This window comes from Myripristis murdjan, chromosome 10, assembly GCF_902150065.1.
Source record: "Myripristis murdjan chromosome 10, fMyrMur1.1, whole genome shotgun sequence".
Classification (NCBI taxonomy): domain Eukaryota; kingdom Metazoa; phylum Chordata; class Actinopteri; order Holocentriformes; family Holocentridae; genus Myripristis; species Myripristis murdjan.
In genome coordinates, this window is record NC_043989.1 from 21,929,787 (window position 1) to 21,948,484 (window position 18,698).

At 41.6% G+C, this 18,698-nt stretch overlaps 1 protein-coding gene and 1 long non-coding RNA gene across 2 annotated transcripts in view; one reads left to right on the forward strand and one right to left on the reverse strand.

Moving 5' to 3' along the window:
- Nucleotides 1-18,698, reverse strand: part of LOC115366687 (uncharacterized) — a 123,160-nt gene that overhangs the window by 91,629 nt on the left and 12,833 nt on the right. The gene's annotated exons all lie outside the window — the stretch shown is intronic.
- Nucleotides 1-18,698, forward strand: part of LOC115366684 (testican-1-like) — a 150,313-nt gene that overhangs the window by 68,563 nt on the left and 63,052 nt on the right. The window contains exon 5 of the mRNA XM_030062250.1: nucleotides 13,435-13,515. Coding sequence (XP_029918110.1) covers nucleotides 13,435-13,515 — 81 coding nt within the window. The remainder of the gene's footprint in view (nucleotides 1-13,434; nucleotides 13,516-18,698) is intronic.

Below are 18,698 nucleotides of genomic sequence, written 5' to 3' on the forward strand. Positions count from 1 at the left end.
CTCTCCATCCCACTTGACACAATGCTTTGTTTGTTTGCTTCCACTTACCACCCTAAACAAAACTGTAACTTCTGTAACTTAATGGTTATCTGATGGCTGTCTTTGGCGTGTGTGTGTGTGTGTGTGTGTGTGTGTGTGTGTGTGTACAGTTTTTGTCATATTTGGTGCTTTATTATGTCTTTGATGCACACCATTGTGTTTCCATGGTGATGGTCCATTGGCCATGAATTTATTTTGACATTTAGCTCAGTTTGCCTCTAGCAACCTTGACTGGTTAACCTGTTTGACTCATGTACCCCTGATGTTTAGCCCCTTCACCCATGTGTATGCAGAAAGAGGAGACAAAGAAAGGGAGTGCGGAGGGGAGTGTGGAGGGGAGGTCAAATTAGAGGCGAGGAGGATGGAAGAAAACACAGAGTGGATGAGGAAAAGTGTCAACAGAGAGTCAGTAACAGTCAGAATGAAAAATGAAAAACCAAGAAAAGGGGACAGCAGCACAACAGCATGAAATGGAGGGACAGCTTCCCTGCCCCGTGGGTGGCTTGAGCTGCTGAAATCAGATCAGATTTTTGTGAGCTTCATCAGGATATGAACTGACACTGCACTCGCCAAAACTGACTTTAGATTAACAAACAAGAGAATTGCATACGCTAATAGAGCTGTAGCTTCAAGTGTGACAAAACTGATTTCAGACCAGGCGTTAGAGTCTTGTGGTTAACGCTCATCTCTGGATTTATCTTAACGACTGATTATCGATCAGGATCTGGGGGCATGATATGAGTGGCAGCTTGTCAAAGAGCTTTATGAAGGTCACAGGGAACAGGGCTGACACTGTCACAATCTCACTAATTTAGTGATTTAAAAAAAATCTATTTTAACTACATTTTGGTTGGTTTGATAAAGTTCTTGGAAAGATGAAGAGAATTTGTTTTTTACTGACTGACTGAATGATTGATTGGTTGATTTTGTTTTGTTTTGACTGTTGCTAAACAATTGCTTAGTTTTACATCCTAGTCAGACTATACAGCTGCACACTCTTGCACAGGAATCACATATGCCCTTGCCAATTTTAAATGCCTGTGCACAGTACACACTGAGCTTGTGTATATACACACTTATACACAAGCACATAAGCTGTTGCCCTTGCTCTCTGCCCCCATTTGTGACTGACGGCAGCAATCTGTATTTGGAGCAGCTGCTGTGTAGTCATTAAAATGTCAGCCGTGTTCTTAGATTTACTCGGTTTCCCATTTACAGGAAGGAGGCAAAACCAACTTGATCTCAGGGTCTCACACTCATGCAAGGAGATACGCAAAAAGAAAAAGGATGCATGTGCAATCACAAAGCAACTTAAGAAGTTAGGTGCACCTAACTTCTAGCTAACTGAGGAACACCAAAAAAAAAAAAAAAATTAAGGAGCACTAACATTTATTGCTGATGCAGAAAGACATTAACATCTCTGATACTGTACCTACATGTCTTGGTCTATGTCTTGGTCTTTTTGAGGATGTCTACTGAAAACCAAGAAAAATAGAATCATGAAAATCAAGATATTTAATTTTTGACCATATCGCACAGCCCTGTTTGTCTGGTCTGCCTGCCAATGCAATCAGTGCCAGTCAGCGCTTGTGCTGGCATCTGCTCAGGAGAGTGATTGTTGTTTATCCCCGCCTATCACAAGTAGGCGGTGCACTGACGGCTGCTTTGTGCTAACAAGACAATGGCACAACCTGTCCATGTTCAGGCAGAGAACAAAACGAATGATCCAAGAATCTGCACAACAAATAGTGCAATAGGAAACCAAGTTTGGGCTTATAAACCCATGTCAATGCACAACCACACGAGGCGGTGATAAACACTATTTCAGATTTGAAGAGGTGGGTAAACAGCATTTACATGTATTGACCCTCCACCACAACCACTGATAGTTTGGCCCAGACAAAAAATACAGTTGTGCAAAGAAAATATCGTCCAGTCACACAAGTGCTCCCAAAAGTAAATTCTATGGTGAAAATTTTGGTTGCATTTGCAGTTGAAATGGTCTGACTTTTGAGCCCTGCTCTAGCCACTGGCTATGCCTTTTCTCCTCTTGTTGAGCTTGTCTCCACAGCTCCTTATTGGATTCCACTGTCCAGTTAATGAATGAAATTGGACCACTTCTTCCTGATCTGCTCAACTCTCCCAGAGTCCCATTCGTTTATTTGTCTTCTACTTGTTTTCTGGACCTGACTTACCTTCCACTCTTCCCCATCTGTAACGGTTGGGAGAGCTGCCCTGGAATGGTCTCTGAGCCTAAGCAGACACACAAGAGAGGCAAAGGAAGAGTCTCTGGCAGCAGGTAGCAGCTGTTTTACCAACAAGGCCAACAATATAATTAGCAGTCTGGATTGTAATTCCATTCTGGGCTCCTCTATGTGGGTATGTCCAGTAGAATTGGGAGGTTGTGTAATGCATTATCAAGTGAAAAGAGTTGGGGAAGATTACAGATTGCAGGCGCTGTCCCATTATAACAGTGAGTCCAGAGGAGCAATGGAGAAACCAACTGGCTCAAAGACCCAAGGACACAATGCACAGAGATATGCTGTATACACAGAGAGAAGAGTGAAAGAAAAACAGTCAACGTTGAGCTACAGTTTCTGGTTGCCTAATGACCTTATCAGATTGCCTAGTCCATGTACAGTGTTATTTACAGGTCACTATTGGTGCCAGATGAAACAGAGAGACAGGATTGATGCCTAATGTTATCTGACATCCATCAAAGGTTGTCAGATTGGTTTTGGTTATCAGATTGGCAATGGTTGCCACATTCATGCATCAGTAACATTGTGTTGTGTCACCACGGCTGATAGCAGGGAGAGCAGCATTGTCACACAGTGTAACAATCCAATTGCACATGAAATGATGTGGCATTTAAGCCTGTGTGTACATTTCCTCCAGGTCTTAGGAACAAGCAACGTATTCATCCCTACTGTAATTAGATCGCTGAACTGCACATGATTGATGCAGTGTCTTATGCCTCTATTTTGTACTGATAAGCATTTTATTGCAGTATACTGAGCTTTTGACACCCTGTCTGTTGTTTGACTGATGTTTTCTGTACACTGTGAATAAGTCCACTCAGACATACAGAGAGGTGGCAAATTACAGGAAAAATCATTGAAGTGTCTTAGAAAGGCGTTGGGCCACAACAAACTACCAGATCAGCTTCAGTGCTCCTTGGCAAAGACAAAAGGTATCCAGAGATATTCTCTCATTGGGTGTCATGTGGTGATTGTGAAGGCCATAGCACACTATTTACATTGTTTTCATCCTTATCAAACCATTCAGTGAGCCATTGCTCCCTGTGGATGGAGGCATTGTCATCCTGTGAGAGATGACTTCCATCAGGGCAGAAATGTTTCATCACAGGATAAAGATGATGACTCAGATTAACTTTCTGCTGTTTTGCAGTGAGCATTCCCTCTACAGAAACAAGTGGATCCACATCTCTGTTGACCAGTACTTATGGTTTTTGCACCATTGAACTCTAAACTGTGCATTTGTCTTTGTAATGAAGGTTTTATGCACTTCAGCCCTGCTATGATATCCCTCTCTATGTGCAGTATCTTTTGGAAGAATGGAGCTCCATCCCTCGAGTAAAGTTCCAGAGACTTGGATAATCTAAACCAAGGTGCATTGAAGCTGTTCTGGTGGCCCAACAACTTACTAAGACACTTTATGGGCCCATTCATCCCTAATCTACCCTGAATTCCTCTATGCCCAATTTCAGGGCTCCAATGTCACAATATTTTACCTTCTACATTGAATAAGAGCAAATAAATTGACTAAAAAGTGATACCTCAGTGATACCTCAATTCTGTATTAGAAACTGAGAAACTGTACGATGTATCAAATGAACAAGGTGTCAAAACAGGAATGACAGTGTCCCATATCACTGTAATATGTTAGTGGTTTGTAGTAGTTTGTTCTCAAGGCTTTCTCCCCACATTGTTTACTGCTGTGATTTTAATGGTTCATAAAAAGTGACTTGATATCAATAGCCATAACATGAAGCTCAGCTCTCAACTCACTGCTTCAAAGAGCTGAGAGCTTGCAGAGATGTATTGCTATCACACAAATGAAGCTTGAGAGACATACACACACAGAAACACATTTAATATAAGCCTACACCATGTTATACACCCACACATAATAATAAAGTGATGCTGCCTGCCTGCTAAAACACACACACACACACACACACACACACACACACACACACACACACACACACACACATAACCACCAAGGGCATTGTTAATTTAGCAGAAAGACCATTCAAGTAAGAAACTTATCTAAATCCTATTCAAACTGAGAGGATGACACAGTAAATGGAGGGGAATGGGTAGATATTAGTTTGGCAAATGCTACAGAAAGTATAGTTAATCTCTTGCATGAATTGATTTTTACTGCTCCACACTTCCAATTTACAAGGCAGAACCAAAGTCAACAACATACAAGCTGAGACCAAAATGAAGCTGTGAATCAATCGAGCTCTGACTCTGTGGTGTGCAAACAGTGCTGACCGTTTTAGGAGAGGGAAAAACAACATACACCCTAGTTAAAAAAGAGGGTGTGTGTGTGTGTGTGTGTGTGTGTGTGTGTAGGATCCTGATTCAAAGAACAAGTGAAGCAGTTGGCAAGGTACTATTCTCCATTAGACAAGTTTTTTAACCCTTAATACCATTTTGTGATGTGTGACATTGCTAGATGTCCAAGTTGAGTTCCAGTTATTGTTCCGAGTAATCCAGTAATTATATCCTTCAGTTAGGCTAGTTAGTTTCCAAATAAAAAATTCAAATGTATGTGTGTATTTTTGCGAATGTGTGTGTATCGAATCCTGACGATTCACAGTCAGTAAAGATAAAACTTTACTCTGCAATAAAGACTTTAACAATCTGTTTGCTAAGTCATGCCAGGATGTTAAAGTGACTCTTGGGAAACGAGACAAGAGAAAGACAGAGATGGATAGACAGAAAGACAGATGATTGGAGGAAATGGGATTATTTGCAGGATAAACATAAAGGGCCTACAGGGAGGGAAGACTTTGAGAGTTTGTTTAGATGACTAGTGATGCACTGATTGTGAAATATATATATATATATACATATACATACACTATATTACCAAAAGTATTCGCTCACCTGCCTTTACTCATACTATGAACTGAAGTGCCATCCCATTCCTAACCCATAGAGTTCAATATGATGTCGGTCCACCTTTTGCAGCTATTACAGCTTCAACTCTTCTGGGAAGACTGTCCACAAGGTTGAGGAGAGTGTTTATAGGAATTTTTGACCATTCTTCCAAAAGCGCATTGGTGAGGTCACACACTGATGTTGGTCAAGAAGGCCTGGCTCTCAGTCTCCGCTCTAATTCATCCCAAAGGTGTTCTATCGGGTTCAGGTCAGGACTCTGTGCAGGCCAGTCAAGTTCATCCACACCTGACTCTGTCATCCATGTCTTTATGGACCTTGCTTTGTGCACTGGTGCACAGTCATGTTGGAAGAGGAAGGGGCCCGCTCCAAACTGTTCCCACAAGGTTGGGAGCATGGAATTGTCCAAAATGTTTTGGTATCCTGAAGCATTCAAAGTTCCTTTCACTGGAACTAAGGGGCCAAGCCCAGCTCCTGAAAAACAACCCCACACCATAATTCCTCCTCCACCAAATTTCACAGTCGGCACAATGCAGTCTGAAATGTACCGTTCTCCTGGCAACCTCCAAACCCAGACTCGTCCATCAGATTGCCAAATGGAAAAGCGTGATTCATCACTCCAGAGAACGCGTCTCCACTGCTCTAGAGGCCAGTGGCGGCGTGCTTTACACCATTGCATCCGACGCTTTGCATTGCACTTGGTGATGTGTGGCTTGGCTGCAGCTGCTCGGCCATGGAAACCCATTCCATGAAGCTCTCTGCGTACTGTACTTGGGCTAATCTGAAGGTCACATGAAGTTTGTAGCTCTGTAGCAATTGACTGTGCAGAAAGTCGGCGACCTCTTTGCACTATGCGCTTCAGCATCCGCTGACCCCTCTCCGTCACTTTACGTGGCCTACCACTTGGTGGCTGAGTTGCTGTTGTTCCCAAACGCTTCCATTTTGTTATAATAGAGCTGACAGTTGACTGTGGAATATTTAGGAGCGAGGAAATTTCACGACTGGATTTGTTGCACAGGTGGCATCCTATGACAGTTCCACGCTGGAATTCACTGAGCTCCTGAGAGCGGCCCATTCTTTCATAAATGTCTTGTTTCACAGTCTGCATGCCTGAGTGCTTGATTTTATACACCTGTGGCCAGGCCAAGTGATTAGGACACCTGATTCTGATCATTTGAATGGGTGAGCGAATACTTTTGGTAATATAGTGTATATATATATATATGACACACACATACATACATACATATATGTATGCATATATGTTCAGTTTAATTTTATATATACATATATATATATATAATTAAACTGAACTGAATGAGTACAAATTCAATCATGCAAATTTATGAAACAATGGGCCAGATGCAGCAACATTCTCTTAAATTTCTCTCCTATTTTTTGTTATTTCTCTGTTAAGAGAAAAAAAATAATAAAAGAATTCAACTCCAGATGCACCAAACATTAACCATGTGTGGAGGATGATAAATTCCACCTGTTTGTAAACTGGAGGTGTGTGTCTTGGCCAGGGACAGTCTAGAAGAGAGGCAGCTCATTGTAGAGTCACTTCCTATATCTGTGTCACGGGGCGGCCACCTCTTTAGGAGACTGGCAGCCGTATCGCACTCCCTCACCCTACACGAAGTTTACAACACCAACTGTCTGACAAAACTGCCAAATGACGTGGTGGGGGTGCGAGGAAATGACAACACCCACTTAGCAGAGTGGTATAGTGTATACTTCCTGAAGACAGGAGAGCTTCTGAAGACCTGACATGGACAGCGATTAGGGCTGAACGATTTATCGTTTTCTGATCAAAATTGCGATTTCAGATAGTGCGATCATGTGATCACAAAAGCTGCATTTTTTTGCAGTGCTCCTAACTGAACCAGGATCTGTTGTGTCAACTATTTTACACATACATGCTACATGCTACGCGTGGACACACTAACCAATCAGAAGTGGCCATTGTCCAGGCAATAGCATACACTCAGTAACAACAAGCTGGTGTCCCTAAATAACATGTTTTGAAATAGCTTCAGCTGAACCAGAAGCGGAGTTAGGGGATTTAATCCCAAAAAAGCGGCACCTCGGTCATAGGGGAGTATTTCAGGTTTGAGACTACAGACATGCACCAGAAACAGGTACTGTGCAAAGTAGGCTTTCCACCGATCTGATCGGCAATATTGGATTGGGCGATATTTTGCATTTTATGCAATTTGTGTGATCTGCTGTATGTGTCTTAATTCGCCGATCCGATCAATGACGTCATTGTCATGTTGAAACTTTTTGCAGATGCTCCTGTTTCATTGTTTTATCTGTCTCATTTACTCCGAAGAAGTTACACACCACTGCCATATTAGTTTTGAGCCCCATCACTATGTGACAGACAATAACGTTTTTTTAATCTTGAATCATTCGCCGTGGGATTCAAACAAACATGTCGGTGGTGTGGGACTACTTCAGAGTGTCTGAGAAAGATCAAATTCTAGCTATTTGCCATCTGTGTAACACTGCAGTACATTGCGGGGGAAGCATCTGCAAAATGTTTCAACACAACAAATTTAATCAGGCACCTGGATAAGGAACACAAGGAGGAGCATGCCGAGTTCAAGAAATGGAGCGTGGAAAAAGAAAAACAAACACCGAAACGGATGCTAAAGCAAACTACTTTAGACAGTACCCATCCGTATAACCGTGACAGTGAGAAGGCAAGGGGTGGCACAAGGAAACTTATGGAGTTTATCGTGCTCGCTGACCTGCCATTTAATATTGTGGAGAACCCCGCATTTAGGGTTGCCAACTTTCAGGCAGACAAATAAGGGACCCCCAAATTGTTGGATCTCTCTCTCCATGATTGGGCTTTTTTAATGAGATGACGGTAGGACTGTAGTCTGGTGCTGCACAGCGCTGCACACAGAGAGACAGCCACAATGATGCTTTCCTCCATTGTTGTTTTGCCGTTCTGCCAAAATCTGCCAGATTTTTTTCTGATTCCACTATTCTCTCCTATTGGACACGCCGAGGTGTCATCACTGGGCACTGCGCCCGAGTTAAAAAATTTTCAATTTGGGCACAGCGTGCACGGGCGCCAGCACCAGCCTCGCGCTGCACTCAGCTCGGTGCAGACTGGTGCGCCTTTGCCTCCTGGCTCCTGGTTACCTGCTGCTGTTGCTATGGAGGGGCAGGCACAATGTAGCTTAGCAACACTGAGTGACAGTGCTTTGACCAATGAACGGAGTGTACACTCACTGAGTGACAGTGCTTTGACCAATGAACGGAGTGCACACTCACTAACTCCGCTCATTGGTCAAACAGCGGGAGACGGGGCAGACTCTCAAAAATAAGGGACAAAGTGCGTCCCTTATTGGTTCAATACGGGACGTTTGTTTTGGTTGCCAAATACGGGACGATTCCGTATTTCAAGGGACGGTTGACAACTCTACCCGCATTTCAACGTTTGCTAGCATACTTTGATCCACGCTACCTCCTCCCAGGGCACACATACTGTGGCGATACCGGTCTAAATGAGCTACACTGGGATGTGCATTCACACGTCGAGAGCCTCCTGAAAGAAGGCAGTCCTTCGATAAGATTCACCACAGACATTTGGTCATCAGACATCAGCCCCATGTCACTGCTGAGTTTGACAGTCCAGTGGATCGACTCCAAATTCAAACTCCGAACAGCGGTCCTGCACGCTCAGGAATTCCGCGGCTCCCACACTGCTGCAGCGCTGGTGACGAAATAGGACAACATACTCCAGATGTGGCAGATTCCGAGAAAGAGGGTTCATGTCGTACTCCGGGATAACACCGCAAATATGGCAAAAGCCATGCGAGAAGCAGGACTACCGACTTTGCCATGCATGGCCCACACGCTTCAACTGGCTGTCTATGACGTGTTATTGGTGCAACGAGTGATAACAGACATTCTCGCTACCGGGAGACGCATCATCGGACACTTCAAACGCTCTCCTCAAGCGTACTGTGCATTTCATGATGTGCAGCAACAGCTGGGCCAGGACATCAAAAAGTTCCAGCAAGACGTGACAACCCACTGGAACAGCAGCTACTATATGTTCCAAAGCCTGCTGGAGCAAAAACGTGCATTGGCTGCTGAAGTTCCTGCTTCCTTCAGTTCCAACCAGTGGAGTCTGATAGAAAACATCATAAAAATCCTGGAACCATTTGAGGAGCTCACAAGGGGAATAAGCTCATCCACTGCATCTGCCTCTGATGTGATCCCATCCGTGATCGCCTTAAAACGGTTCCTGAGCAGAGATGCCACATCAGATCATGGTGTGGGGACCACAATAGCGGAACTGCTGAGTGCTGTAACCAAGAGATTTGGTGGGATTGAAGACAAGCCCCTCTACAGCTTGGCTACTCTATTAGACCCAAGGTTAGGAAAACACATTTAGCCTAAAATAATCTGCAAAATATACTTAAATTAATTTAATAAAATAATATAATTTAGATGAGCCTAACACCCTGATTTGAATAGCAAACATGTTCTGTAATTGCATAAAATCTATTTTATCAATCTTATATATTGGGTTTTTACACAGTAAAATCCTCAGTCTTATTCTAAGTTGCTCTAAAAGAACAAATGTTCAGTTAAATTAATGTAATTTTTTATATATGATTTCGTTTTAATAAAAGGTACAAGGATCGATGCTATTCTGCAGAGCTCAAGGCACACACATGGGGGCTGCTTTTGGATCTGCTGGCTGCACAGATAGGCCCTGATGAAGGACAAGGACCTGGAACCAACAACGCAGATGAGCCAGCTGAGAAGATGCCATGACCTGGTTCCTTTTCATTGATGCTGGGTGAGATCATGCAAGAAGAAAGGCCACAGCAGGCCACTCCAGCAGTGTCACAGTTGAATGTCTACCTGTCAGACCCAGTCATCCTTCAGGATGCTGACCCACTGGCTTACTGGAGAGACCATCAGGATCGTTTTTCTGCCCTCACCACTGCTGCAAGAGCTTACCTGTCTGCACCCTGTACAAGTGTGGACAGTGAGCGCCTATTCAGCGCTGCATCCAACATCCTGGATGATCAAAGAAGCAGGCTTTCAGCCAGTAAAGTTGAGATACTCCTCTTTGTTAGAAAGAATCTACCATTGATGTTTAAAGAGCCATAGACATTTAACCTAAGTAATGTAGCAAGTTTAACCCCCTTTCTCAATTGAAAGGAATGTTTGTTTTGCCTGGGAGCCATTGTTTACATTTTATTTAGTACATGTATTACTGTATAACTGTACTACTTGGCTACTATTTATTTATTTATTTATTTTATTTGTTAGAAATACATGTGGCCTGGGTGCCATATTTTCTGTTGATCTGAGTGTCACTGTTTATTTTTGAGCTAGCCAAATTCTGGTGCAGCATTACTGCTCTTTATTTGCAGTAGTATGACTGTTAATTTCATGGAGTTGTGTATGAATGTTTTGAGGCATCATTACTAATACTGCCCTTAATTTGCACTATTGTGACTTTTAATTTCATGGAGTTATGAATGTTTGAGGCAGCATCACTGCCCTTTATTTGCAGTATTTACCTGTAAAGTAGTTTAATTACAATAAAGTAATCTAATTACAGTAAGTTGTTTCACCCATTATTTCTGTCTCAAGTTATTTTGGTTTGACGTGAATGAACTTTGAACTTATGTCTGGCTAGTCCTTGAATGCCCTCTAGAGGTCATTGATGTTTTACCCTTGCATCTCTGTCAGTTTGGGGCATGGCAAAGATTGTATATACAGTAAATAAACAAGTTATTAAAATAGACATATTGTTCCCTCGTGTGTTCGGATCGGTGATCGGTTTATTTAAACTCACTGATCTGTGATCGGCCCCAAAACTCCTGATTGTGTAAAGCCTAGTGCAAAGCCTGTCGAGCAAAAGTTGCAACATTCAGCGGCAACACAACCAACTTATACCAGCACATGAAAAATCATCACAGGCATTTACATGACGAGTGCATGACCAAAAAGTCAGCTGAAAAGTCGAGTGAAAGTGATGCTCAAGCCCATTGTAGCAAACACACTACAACCTTTGTGTTGTGTGCCTGTGTGTGTCACATCAAGCATAGAGAAGAGAAAGAAGAGCCGAGAATTGTCTGAGGACTTAAGAAGCAAAACTGTGGAAAAATATGAACAATCTCAAGTTTACAAGACCATCTCCAGAAATTTTGAAGTTCCTTTGTCCACTGTGTGCAATGTAATGAAGAAGTTTATAACCCATGGAACTGTGGCTAATCTCCCTGGACGTGGACGGAAGAGAAAAATTGACAAAAGAATGCAATGCAGGATAGTTCAAATGGTGGACAAACATCCTTAGTCAACTTCCACACAAATTCAGGCTGTCCTGCAGACTCAGGGTGCAAAAGTGTCAGCTCGGACCATCGTCATCTGAATGAGATGAAGCTGGCATGAGATGGCAAGAGACCGCCACCTCATGGAGAACCCCACTGCTGACACAGAGACATAAAAAAGCCAGACTGGAGTTTGCAAAAATGTACCTGAGTAAGCCTCAGTCCTTCTGGAAGAAACTTTTGTGGACAGATGAGACTAAGGTAGAGCTTTTTGGCAAAGCACATCATTCTACTGTTTACAGAAAACGGAATGAGGCCTACAAAGAAAAGAACACAGTACCTACAGTCAAACATGTTGGAGGTTCAAAGATGTTTTGGGGTTGTTTTGCTGCCTCTGGTACTGGGTGCCTTGACTGTGTGCAAGGAATCATGAAATCTGGAGACTATCAAAAGATTTTGGGCCGCAATGTAAGGCCTAGTGTCAGAAAGCTGGGTCTGCGTCAGAGGTCATGGGTGTTCCAACAGGACAATGACCCAAAACATACCTCAAAAAGCACCAAGAAATGGTTGGAGATGAGTTCTGGAGAGTTCTGAAGTGGCCAGCAATGAATCCGGATCTAAAACCTATTGAACACCGATGGAGAGATCTCAAAATTGCTGTTGCAAGAAGGCACCCTTCAAATCTGAGAGACCTGAAGCAGTTTGCAAAAGAAGACTGATGCAAAATTCCAGTTGAGAGGTGTAAGAAGCTTGTTGATGGTTATAGGAAGCGATTGGTTTCAGTTATTTTTTCCAAAGGGTGTGCAACCAAATATTAAGTTGAGGGTGCCAACAATTTTGTCTGGCCCATTTCTGGAGTTTTGTGTAAAATGATGTCAAATTTAGCTTTTTTTCTTCTGTTTTTTTTTTTTTTGTGTGTGTTTGTGTGTGTTGTTCCAACGCACATAGATGGAAATGAACATGTGTATGTCCAAAAACATTTGTAATTGCAATAATTTCTGGGAGAAATGGTGTATTTGAATGAATGAATGAATGAATGAATGAATGAATGAATGAAGGTCTATTTTCTGGAAAAATTCCAGGGGTGCCAATACTTTCGTCCATGACTGTATAACTTCAATACCTGTCATAATATATAGGCTTTTTTGTTGTTATTTCAACAAATTCTCATGTCTGCATTTAAATATTCCTATTTTAATAATCTAATCATTGTACTTACTCCAAAACACACAATAATCTAGAAATGTGATTATGCACTTATATTCATTTGATGCATTTATGTTCTTCAAAAATGTATGTTTCCATGTGTACAACTAATTTGTGGACTGAGACAATTAGAAGGACAAAAATAAGAAAACACTGGTCCCAAATAATCCCAGAAATCAATGGGTACTTACAAAATAAGAAAAATTGTGGAGACAAACAAAAATAATTAGAAATTTGTTTGTATATCGCTTCCTGCATCTGGCCCACTGGGCCCAGTGAATTTGGTTGTCAAAGAAATACTTTTATATCAAAGTGTAACTATTCCACTGATTGTCTCACCTGGCAGGGTGGGCGAGGAAAACCTGAATTTGAATGGATAAGTGTGCGTTTTTCCAGAAGTGCATTAAAGATAAAATATACAGTTTGTTTTCTGAGCTTTGTGTATTGTATCATGCACAGTTTTCAGTGTTGCGTGATCACTGGTGCACTATGAGTATACAGTGCCACAGAATTCTGGCACTTTCTGAAGGCCTAACTAAAAGTGTATATGAGCTGAAAAACTATTTTTTTAATAGTTTTAATTTATAGCATAAAAAGTCATGAAATCACAAATAGAGAAAAAAAATGAAATAAAAATGTCATTTGCAGGAAAAAAAGGTAAAAGGTCAACAACCCACTTATTCAAACCTCCTGGTTTTGGTGTTTGTATTCTCCAGAGACAGGAGCCCGACCCAGCAGACATGGAGAACCAGGAACTAAAGCTCACACAGGTCCAGCCAGGAGGACAATACAGGATGGTGAGTGTCCTCATAATTACCATCACATTAGCATTAATTTAGTCAAAGCTTGTGCCGGTGTCGAGACTGAGGAGATTCTCTTCGTCTCACTGACTTCATTTTGTACTAGGATGACCTGATGCTTTGGGGAAAATAAACTGTACATTTAGGACAGTTTCACACCAGCTGTGTTTAGTCCAGCTGAATCAAACCTTGGTCTGCTTACCCCCACTGTCCAGTTCATTTGGGTAGGAAGTGAGAACACCCTAATCAAACCTGAGTCCACTTGAAAGAGGTAGTCTCGGATCCACTACAAGTGAACTCTGGAGTGATTCATTTGAAGTGGGAGAGATAAGCTCATCAACGCTTGAACTGCATTAATGTAAATGACTACTGCTTAGGCATTACAGAACATCAAAAGAAGTTTCAACTAATGACTGCCATAAACATTACAAGTTCCATGATTAAAGATATTCCTTGTATTATGAACAGAACCCTTTCTCTTTATGCTCTTTCTTCTCTGACCTATTATAAGCACGCATGTCACTTTGCTTTACATGTGATGGTCTGCTTTATTTGTCATGTGAAAGCTAACTGAACCAAAATGAAAAAAATAGCTAATGCCCCAGTAGTAGAAAACAAACTAATACAAACTTTACCAATTATTAGTCCATGCCACGAAAACAGACTATGGGATGTGAAAGCAACCTTTGATTTTTAACAGAATATTCTACAACCATTTCAAGTGTGGCCTGGTAATAGCACTTAAATTATATTTCATTTATTTCTTGGCATAAAGATTAGGGATGGTCCGATCCGATCCACTGGATCGGTATCGGGTCCGATCCAGGCCAAAATGACTGGATCGGGTATTGGATTTTTTTATTAGAACCTGTCCGATCCGATCCATAAGCCCAAGCTATCTCATATATCCTCAACTTCACTTTGCACGACATGCCGTAACACAGACGAGCTGTCACCATGGTTGCCATGTGCCTGTGTTTTCGTCACGTGAGCAGAAGCCTGCAGAGCTGTAGTCATGTCTTCCGTTAACTTTACGTTAACGGAGGACAAAAGCGCAACGTTTGCAATATGAGTGTCTCAAGGGGTGGTAGCAAAACCGGACGTTTTAACACAACGGACTTAATAAAGCATTTGAAGAAGCATCATGGAAAGGAGTACGGAGACTTTTTACAGGCAAGTGCAAAGAAAAAAGAACCGTTTTTGTTTTGGTGCAGCAAATCTTGGGTCCGTTTCACAAAGCAGATTTAGTGAAAACTCGGAGTCTGAAATGAGGGAAACTCTGAGTTTTCCGTTTCACAAAGGGAGGTAACTCAAAGCAGAGAAAGAGGGGTAACTCTAGCCTTTTTCACAGAGGGAGGTAACTTAAGCTCTCGGTCAGTTACCGCAGTAACAGACTCCATGAAACTAACCTGGTCGGGACCAGGTTTTTCTCATGAAACCTCGAGTTTCTCTCTGTGTCCGCCCTCTTTCAGCCACACACCGTATGTAACTTCCTCATTCATTCAGTCAGCAGGCGAGTTTTGGCATGGTGTATTAGTTCTGCCGTCTGTTTTTTTTTTTTTTTTTTTTTTAATGATTAAAAAATCAGTCAGTGGGCCTTTATTAGAAGTCCATTAGTAGTTAGATGGCGACTTTTTTTCACAAACATGGCATGTCCTTTCGACAACGATCCCGTGGATGAAGGTGCAGTGTTACTGCACAAAGAATTAAATATTCGTCGGGAGATGGTTATAAGACCGCGCATAGATGTTTTAGCATTTCCAGACAATTATCTTTTTGAGCGTTACCGTTCCACGTCACCTAAATGAAATAAATTAATAGGCCAGCAGTAATTCAAGCAGTTTTCCCCTGTAATATTATTGATTGCAACAGACTACATTTAAACTTACACATTGACCCGAGCAGCAATGTTCTCCCACGCTGTCTCCCTCTCCTTTGCCACTGCAGCGGTGTTGCAATTTAAAAAAATAAAATAAAAATGTTCTAACTCGCTGTATGAATGCATTAAGATTTCCAATTCAACTGGGGTGAAAAACGCAGCCCGACGCTTCGCCGTTGCCATGGTGACTCATCTTATAGCTGTTGTGCACGCGCTTAACTCCAGGTGAAACTACTCCGAGTTGATAAAACTAACTCAAATGCAAAATTTGCACCAAGTTGTACTTTTATTTTATTTCTAAAATCTGAATGGTGCAGCTGGGTCTGTTGTGTTTACAAATGCTGTTAAAAGCGATGTGAGCTTTAAGTTTAAGCCACAGCAGTTACACATGACTTCAGTTGTTGTCACATATTTTCCTTCTTTTTTTAGGGGACCAGAATAGTTGTTGTACAGTGAATGTGGTGTTTTTAGATGTCAGTATCAAGCAAATTACATCCACGTATTATTAACAACTTTTAGAGTGACAAAAAGAATCGGATCGGTATCGGCCGATCCTCAAGGCTGCAGTATCGGTATCGGATGTGAAAAAGTGGTATCAAGCCATCCCTAATAAAGATCACACATAAAGATCACAGTTGCCTTGCTGACTTACAATAGAAATGAGTATTAGATAAACTACTTTTGGATAATGAACACAGCTCTCTTCAAAAGAAAGACCAGTCTTCCCATCTTTTTGAAAACTGCAGTCTGATGGTATGGTTGGGCCGATGGACGATATCATCTTCCATTGCTGATGGCTGACAGCCATCAGCCAATGAGACTTCTAACATTGTAACATTGTGATTTAAAAGGCCCATGCTTCAAAAATATATTTAATTTCAGTGCCTCTCCTCTATAGATACACACGGCGTAGTGTCATCAGCGCGTCATAACTGGGGGGCGGAGTCACCTGGGTGGAAAACATTGGTTTGCTCTCATTGATTCCTATTCATTTAGCGCGATTTTTGAATCCTATTTTCCAGTAAAATATAGATTTTCAAATGAATATCAATGGCTTACATTAACTCTTTATTGCCAGCCGACAAAAAACGATACCTGACAAAGCTGGCCAAAATCGGAATTGATCGTTGTCCCTATCTTATTAAGGACCGGACAGACGATCCAACCCAATTGCCTCTGGTCGCGTACGGAGATATTTACAACTACCTGATTGAGTCGCCTGGTAAGAGACACTATTACATTTTCTACAGCTGTGTTCAATTAAACTTACCTTAATATCAAACAGCAAGAGCCAGTAATGAATTAATCATGTTTATGGAGCTCATTTGAGTGAATTACAGTTAGGCTAGTTGTTTTGACACATGAGCTGACCAATACAGGTGTTTGCTAATGACCACCTCTTAGTCAGTTTTTTCTTCTTAAGACTCAGTGGCTATGTTGCTGCCCTAGGCGAAATTACTGGCTTGCCCCCTTCCATGTTATTACTCCTACTGACCTGACCGGGTGGGTAGATATGGTGTTCGGCCGGCCGCGATACCGGCCGGCTGGCATCAGGCGGATAGCTTGCAACCACTTTGTCCTTCTAATAGGCTCTGTTTTTATGTTTGGCAAACGTATGAACTTTAATTCGGGGTTTTTTGCGATATTCGATGAGCAAAACGTCACACAGCAGCTCTTGACCATTGTCCGCTTGTTGTTCTCAATGGTCGCTAAGGCTTTGTTTTCCACCCAGGCTAAAACCGGATGTGACGTTTGTGGGCATTCCCGTCTAGCTCCGTGTGTATCTATGATACAAAATGTATTTCTAACTTGTTACTTATTTGTGGGGACTGCCCTGGTGATCAGGTTGAAGTTCAGAATAATCTCCACTTATCCTGGTTAGGCTTAACATGCAGGACTGGTGACTGAGGGAGTCCAGTCGTCCCCAAGACAGGACAAAAGCATCTCTGGCAAGACACACGTGTTTTTGATAAAAGGGGAATTTATTATCATTATTATTATTTGCCTATCACATAGAAAATGACTAAATGGATCAATGCATGCATTGATAGCAGCTACAACCAGTGTTTTCCACTACAGGGGCTGACTACAACTGAGCATCTCTTCAGCTTTATCCACACTGAAAGGAATAAGGCTCCTTACTATTGTTAGGGTGCACTGAGTTACACTGTGGTGCATTCAAGCTCTATTCAGTAAAAATGAGCATTGGGCAAAGGTATATTATTATGGCATCATGATGTGTGCAAGTGTATTCTTGTAAAATTTTGTTTTTGGGGAGAAACTTGAAAGATATTATTTTTAGAGAGGGAAGTGTGACTTCTTTAGCTAATTCTAAGCATTTTACAATACACAATTAAAATCGACCTTTGTTTAATCAAAGCAAACGTTTAAATAAAAATAAAACCATTTATTTCCTCATCATTTGAAAAAGTTAGTCTGCAACCCTGAACTGTGGACATCGTCATGTGCCAGTTTGGTTGACATCGCCCAACCCTATCTGATGGTGATTCAAGAAATTCGACGTTACAGAAGTACAAGGATACTAACAACCACATTATTCTGTGACAACTGTTTCTGTTGCAGAAGATATATTTTTTCTCCAGTGATTAACTCCAGTTGTGTGTGAGCACATTCAGGAAATTCAAATAGTTCTGAACTGTGCCTGTCTCAGTTGCAGTTCCAATTAAGAGGTGATAGCTATCAAAGTGTGGATATAATACATCACTGCTTGGTTCAGTCCCATTCCACTCCACCCTGTCTCAGGTAGTGTGAAGAGATGTTGGTTTGGAGGAGAGAGATAACCAAGCCCACAGCCTGTCATCTGAGCCACATAAAGCATGGCGAATTCACACACAAGGATCAAAGCTAGGCCCCTAAGTACTATGGAGCTTTAGCCAGGGTTAGCCTCAATCCTAACATCATGGTCTATTAGTCAGTGCTAACATGAAAGCTGTAATATGGAATTTAGCAAGATGGTTAAAGTGTGGGCAGTAATATGCTGGATTAAAGATGTATCTCCTCAAAGCAACACAACAGTATTTATAGTAGCATGTAATTATAAAGGCTAACATGGTCTCCGTTGGCATTTGAGTTTATAGCTAAGCAGAGGCTAACAAGCTAATGTAGGTGTTGTGGTCTGAAATTCTGTGTAGACTTTGTTACAGATTTCCAAATTTTATGCAAATTTTCATTGCTTTAACCTCTATGTATTCGATACTCCTTAGTCAGTGCTTTAAATTTCATACAGTAAGGGTTAATGAATTTATTCTTTTTTTTTTTTTTTTTAATAGAAATGCATCAG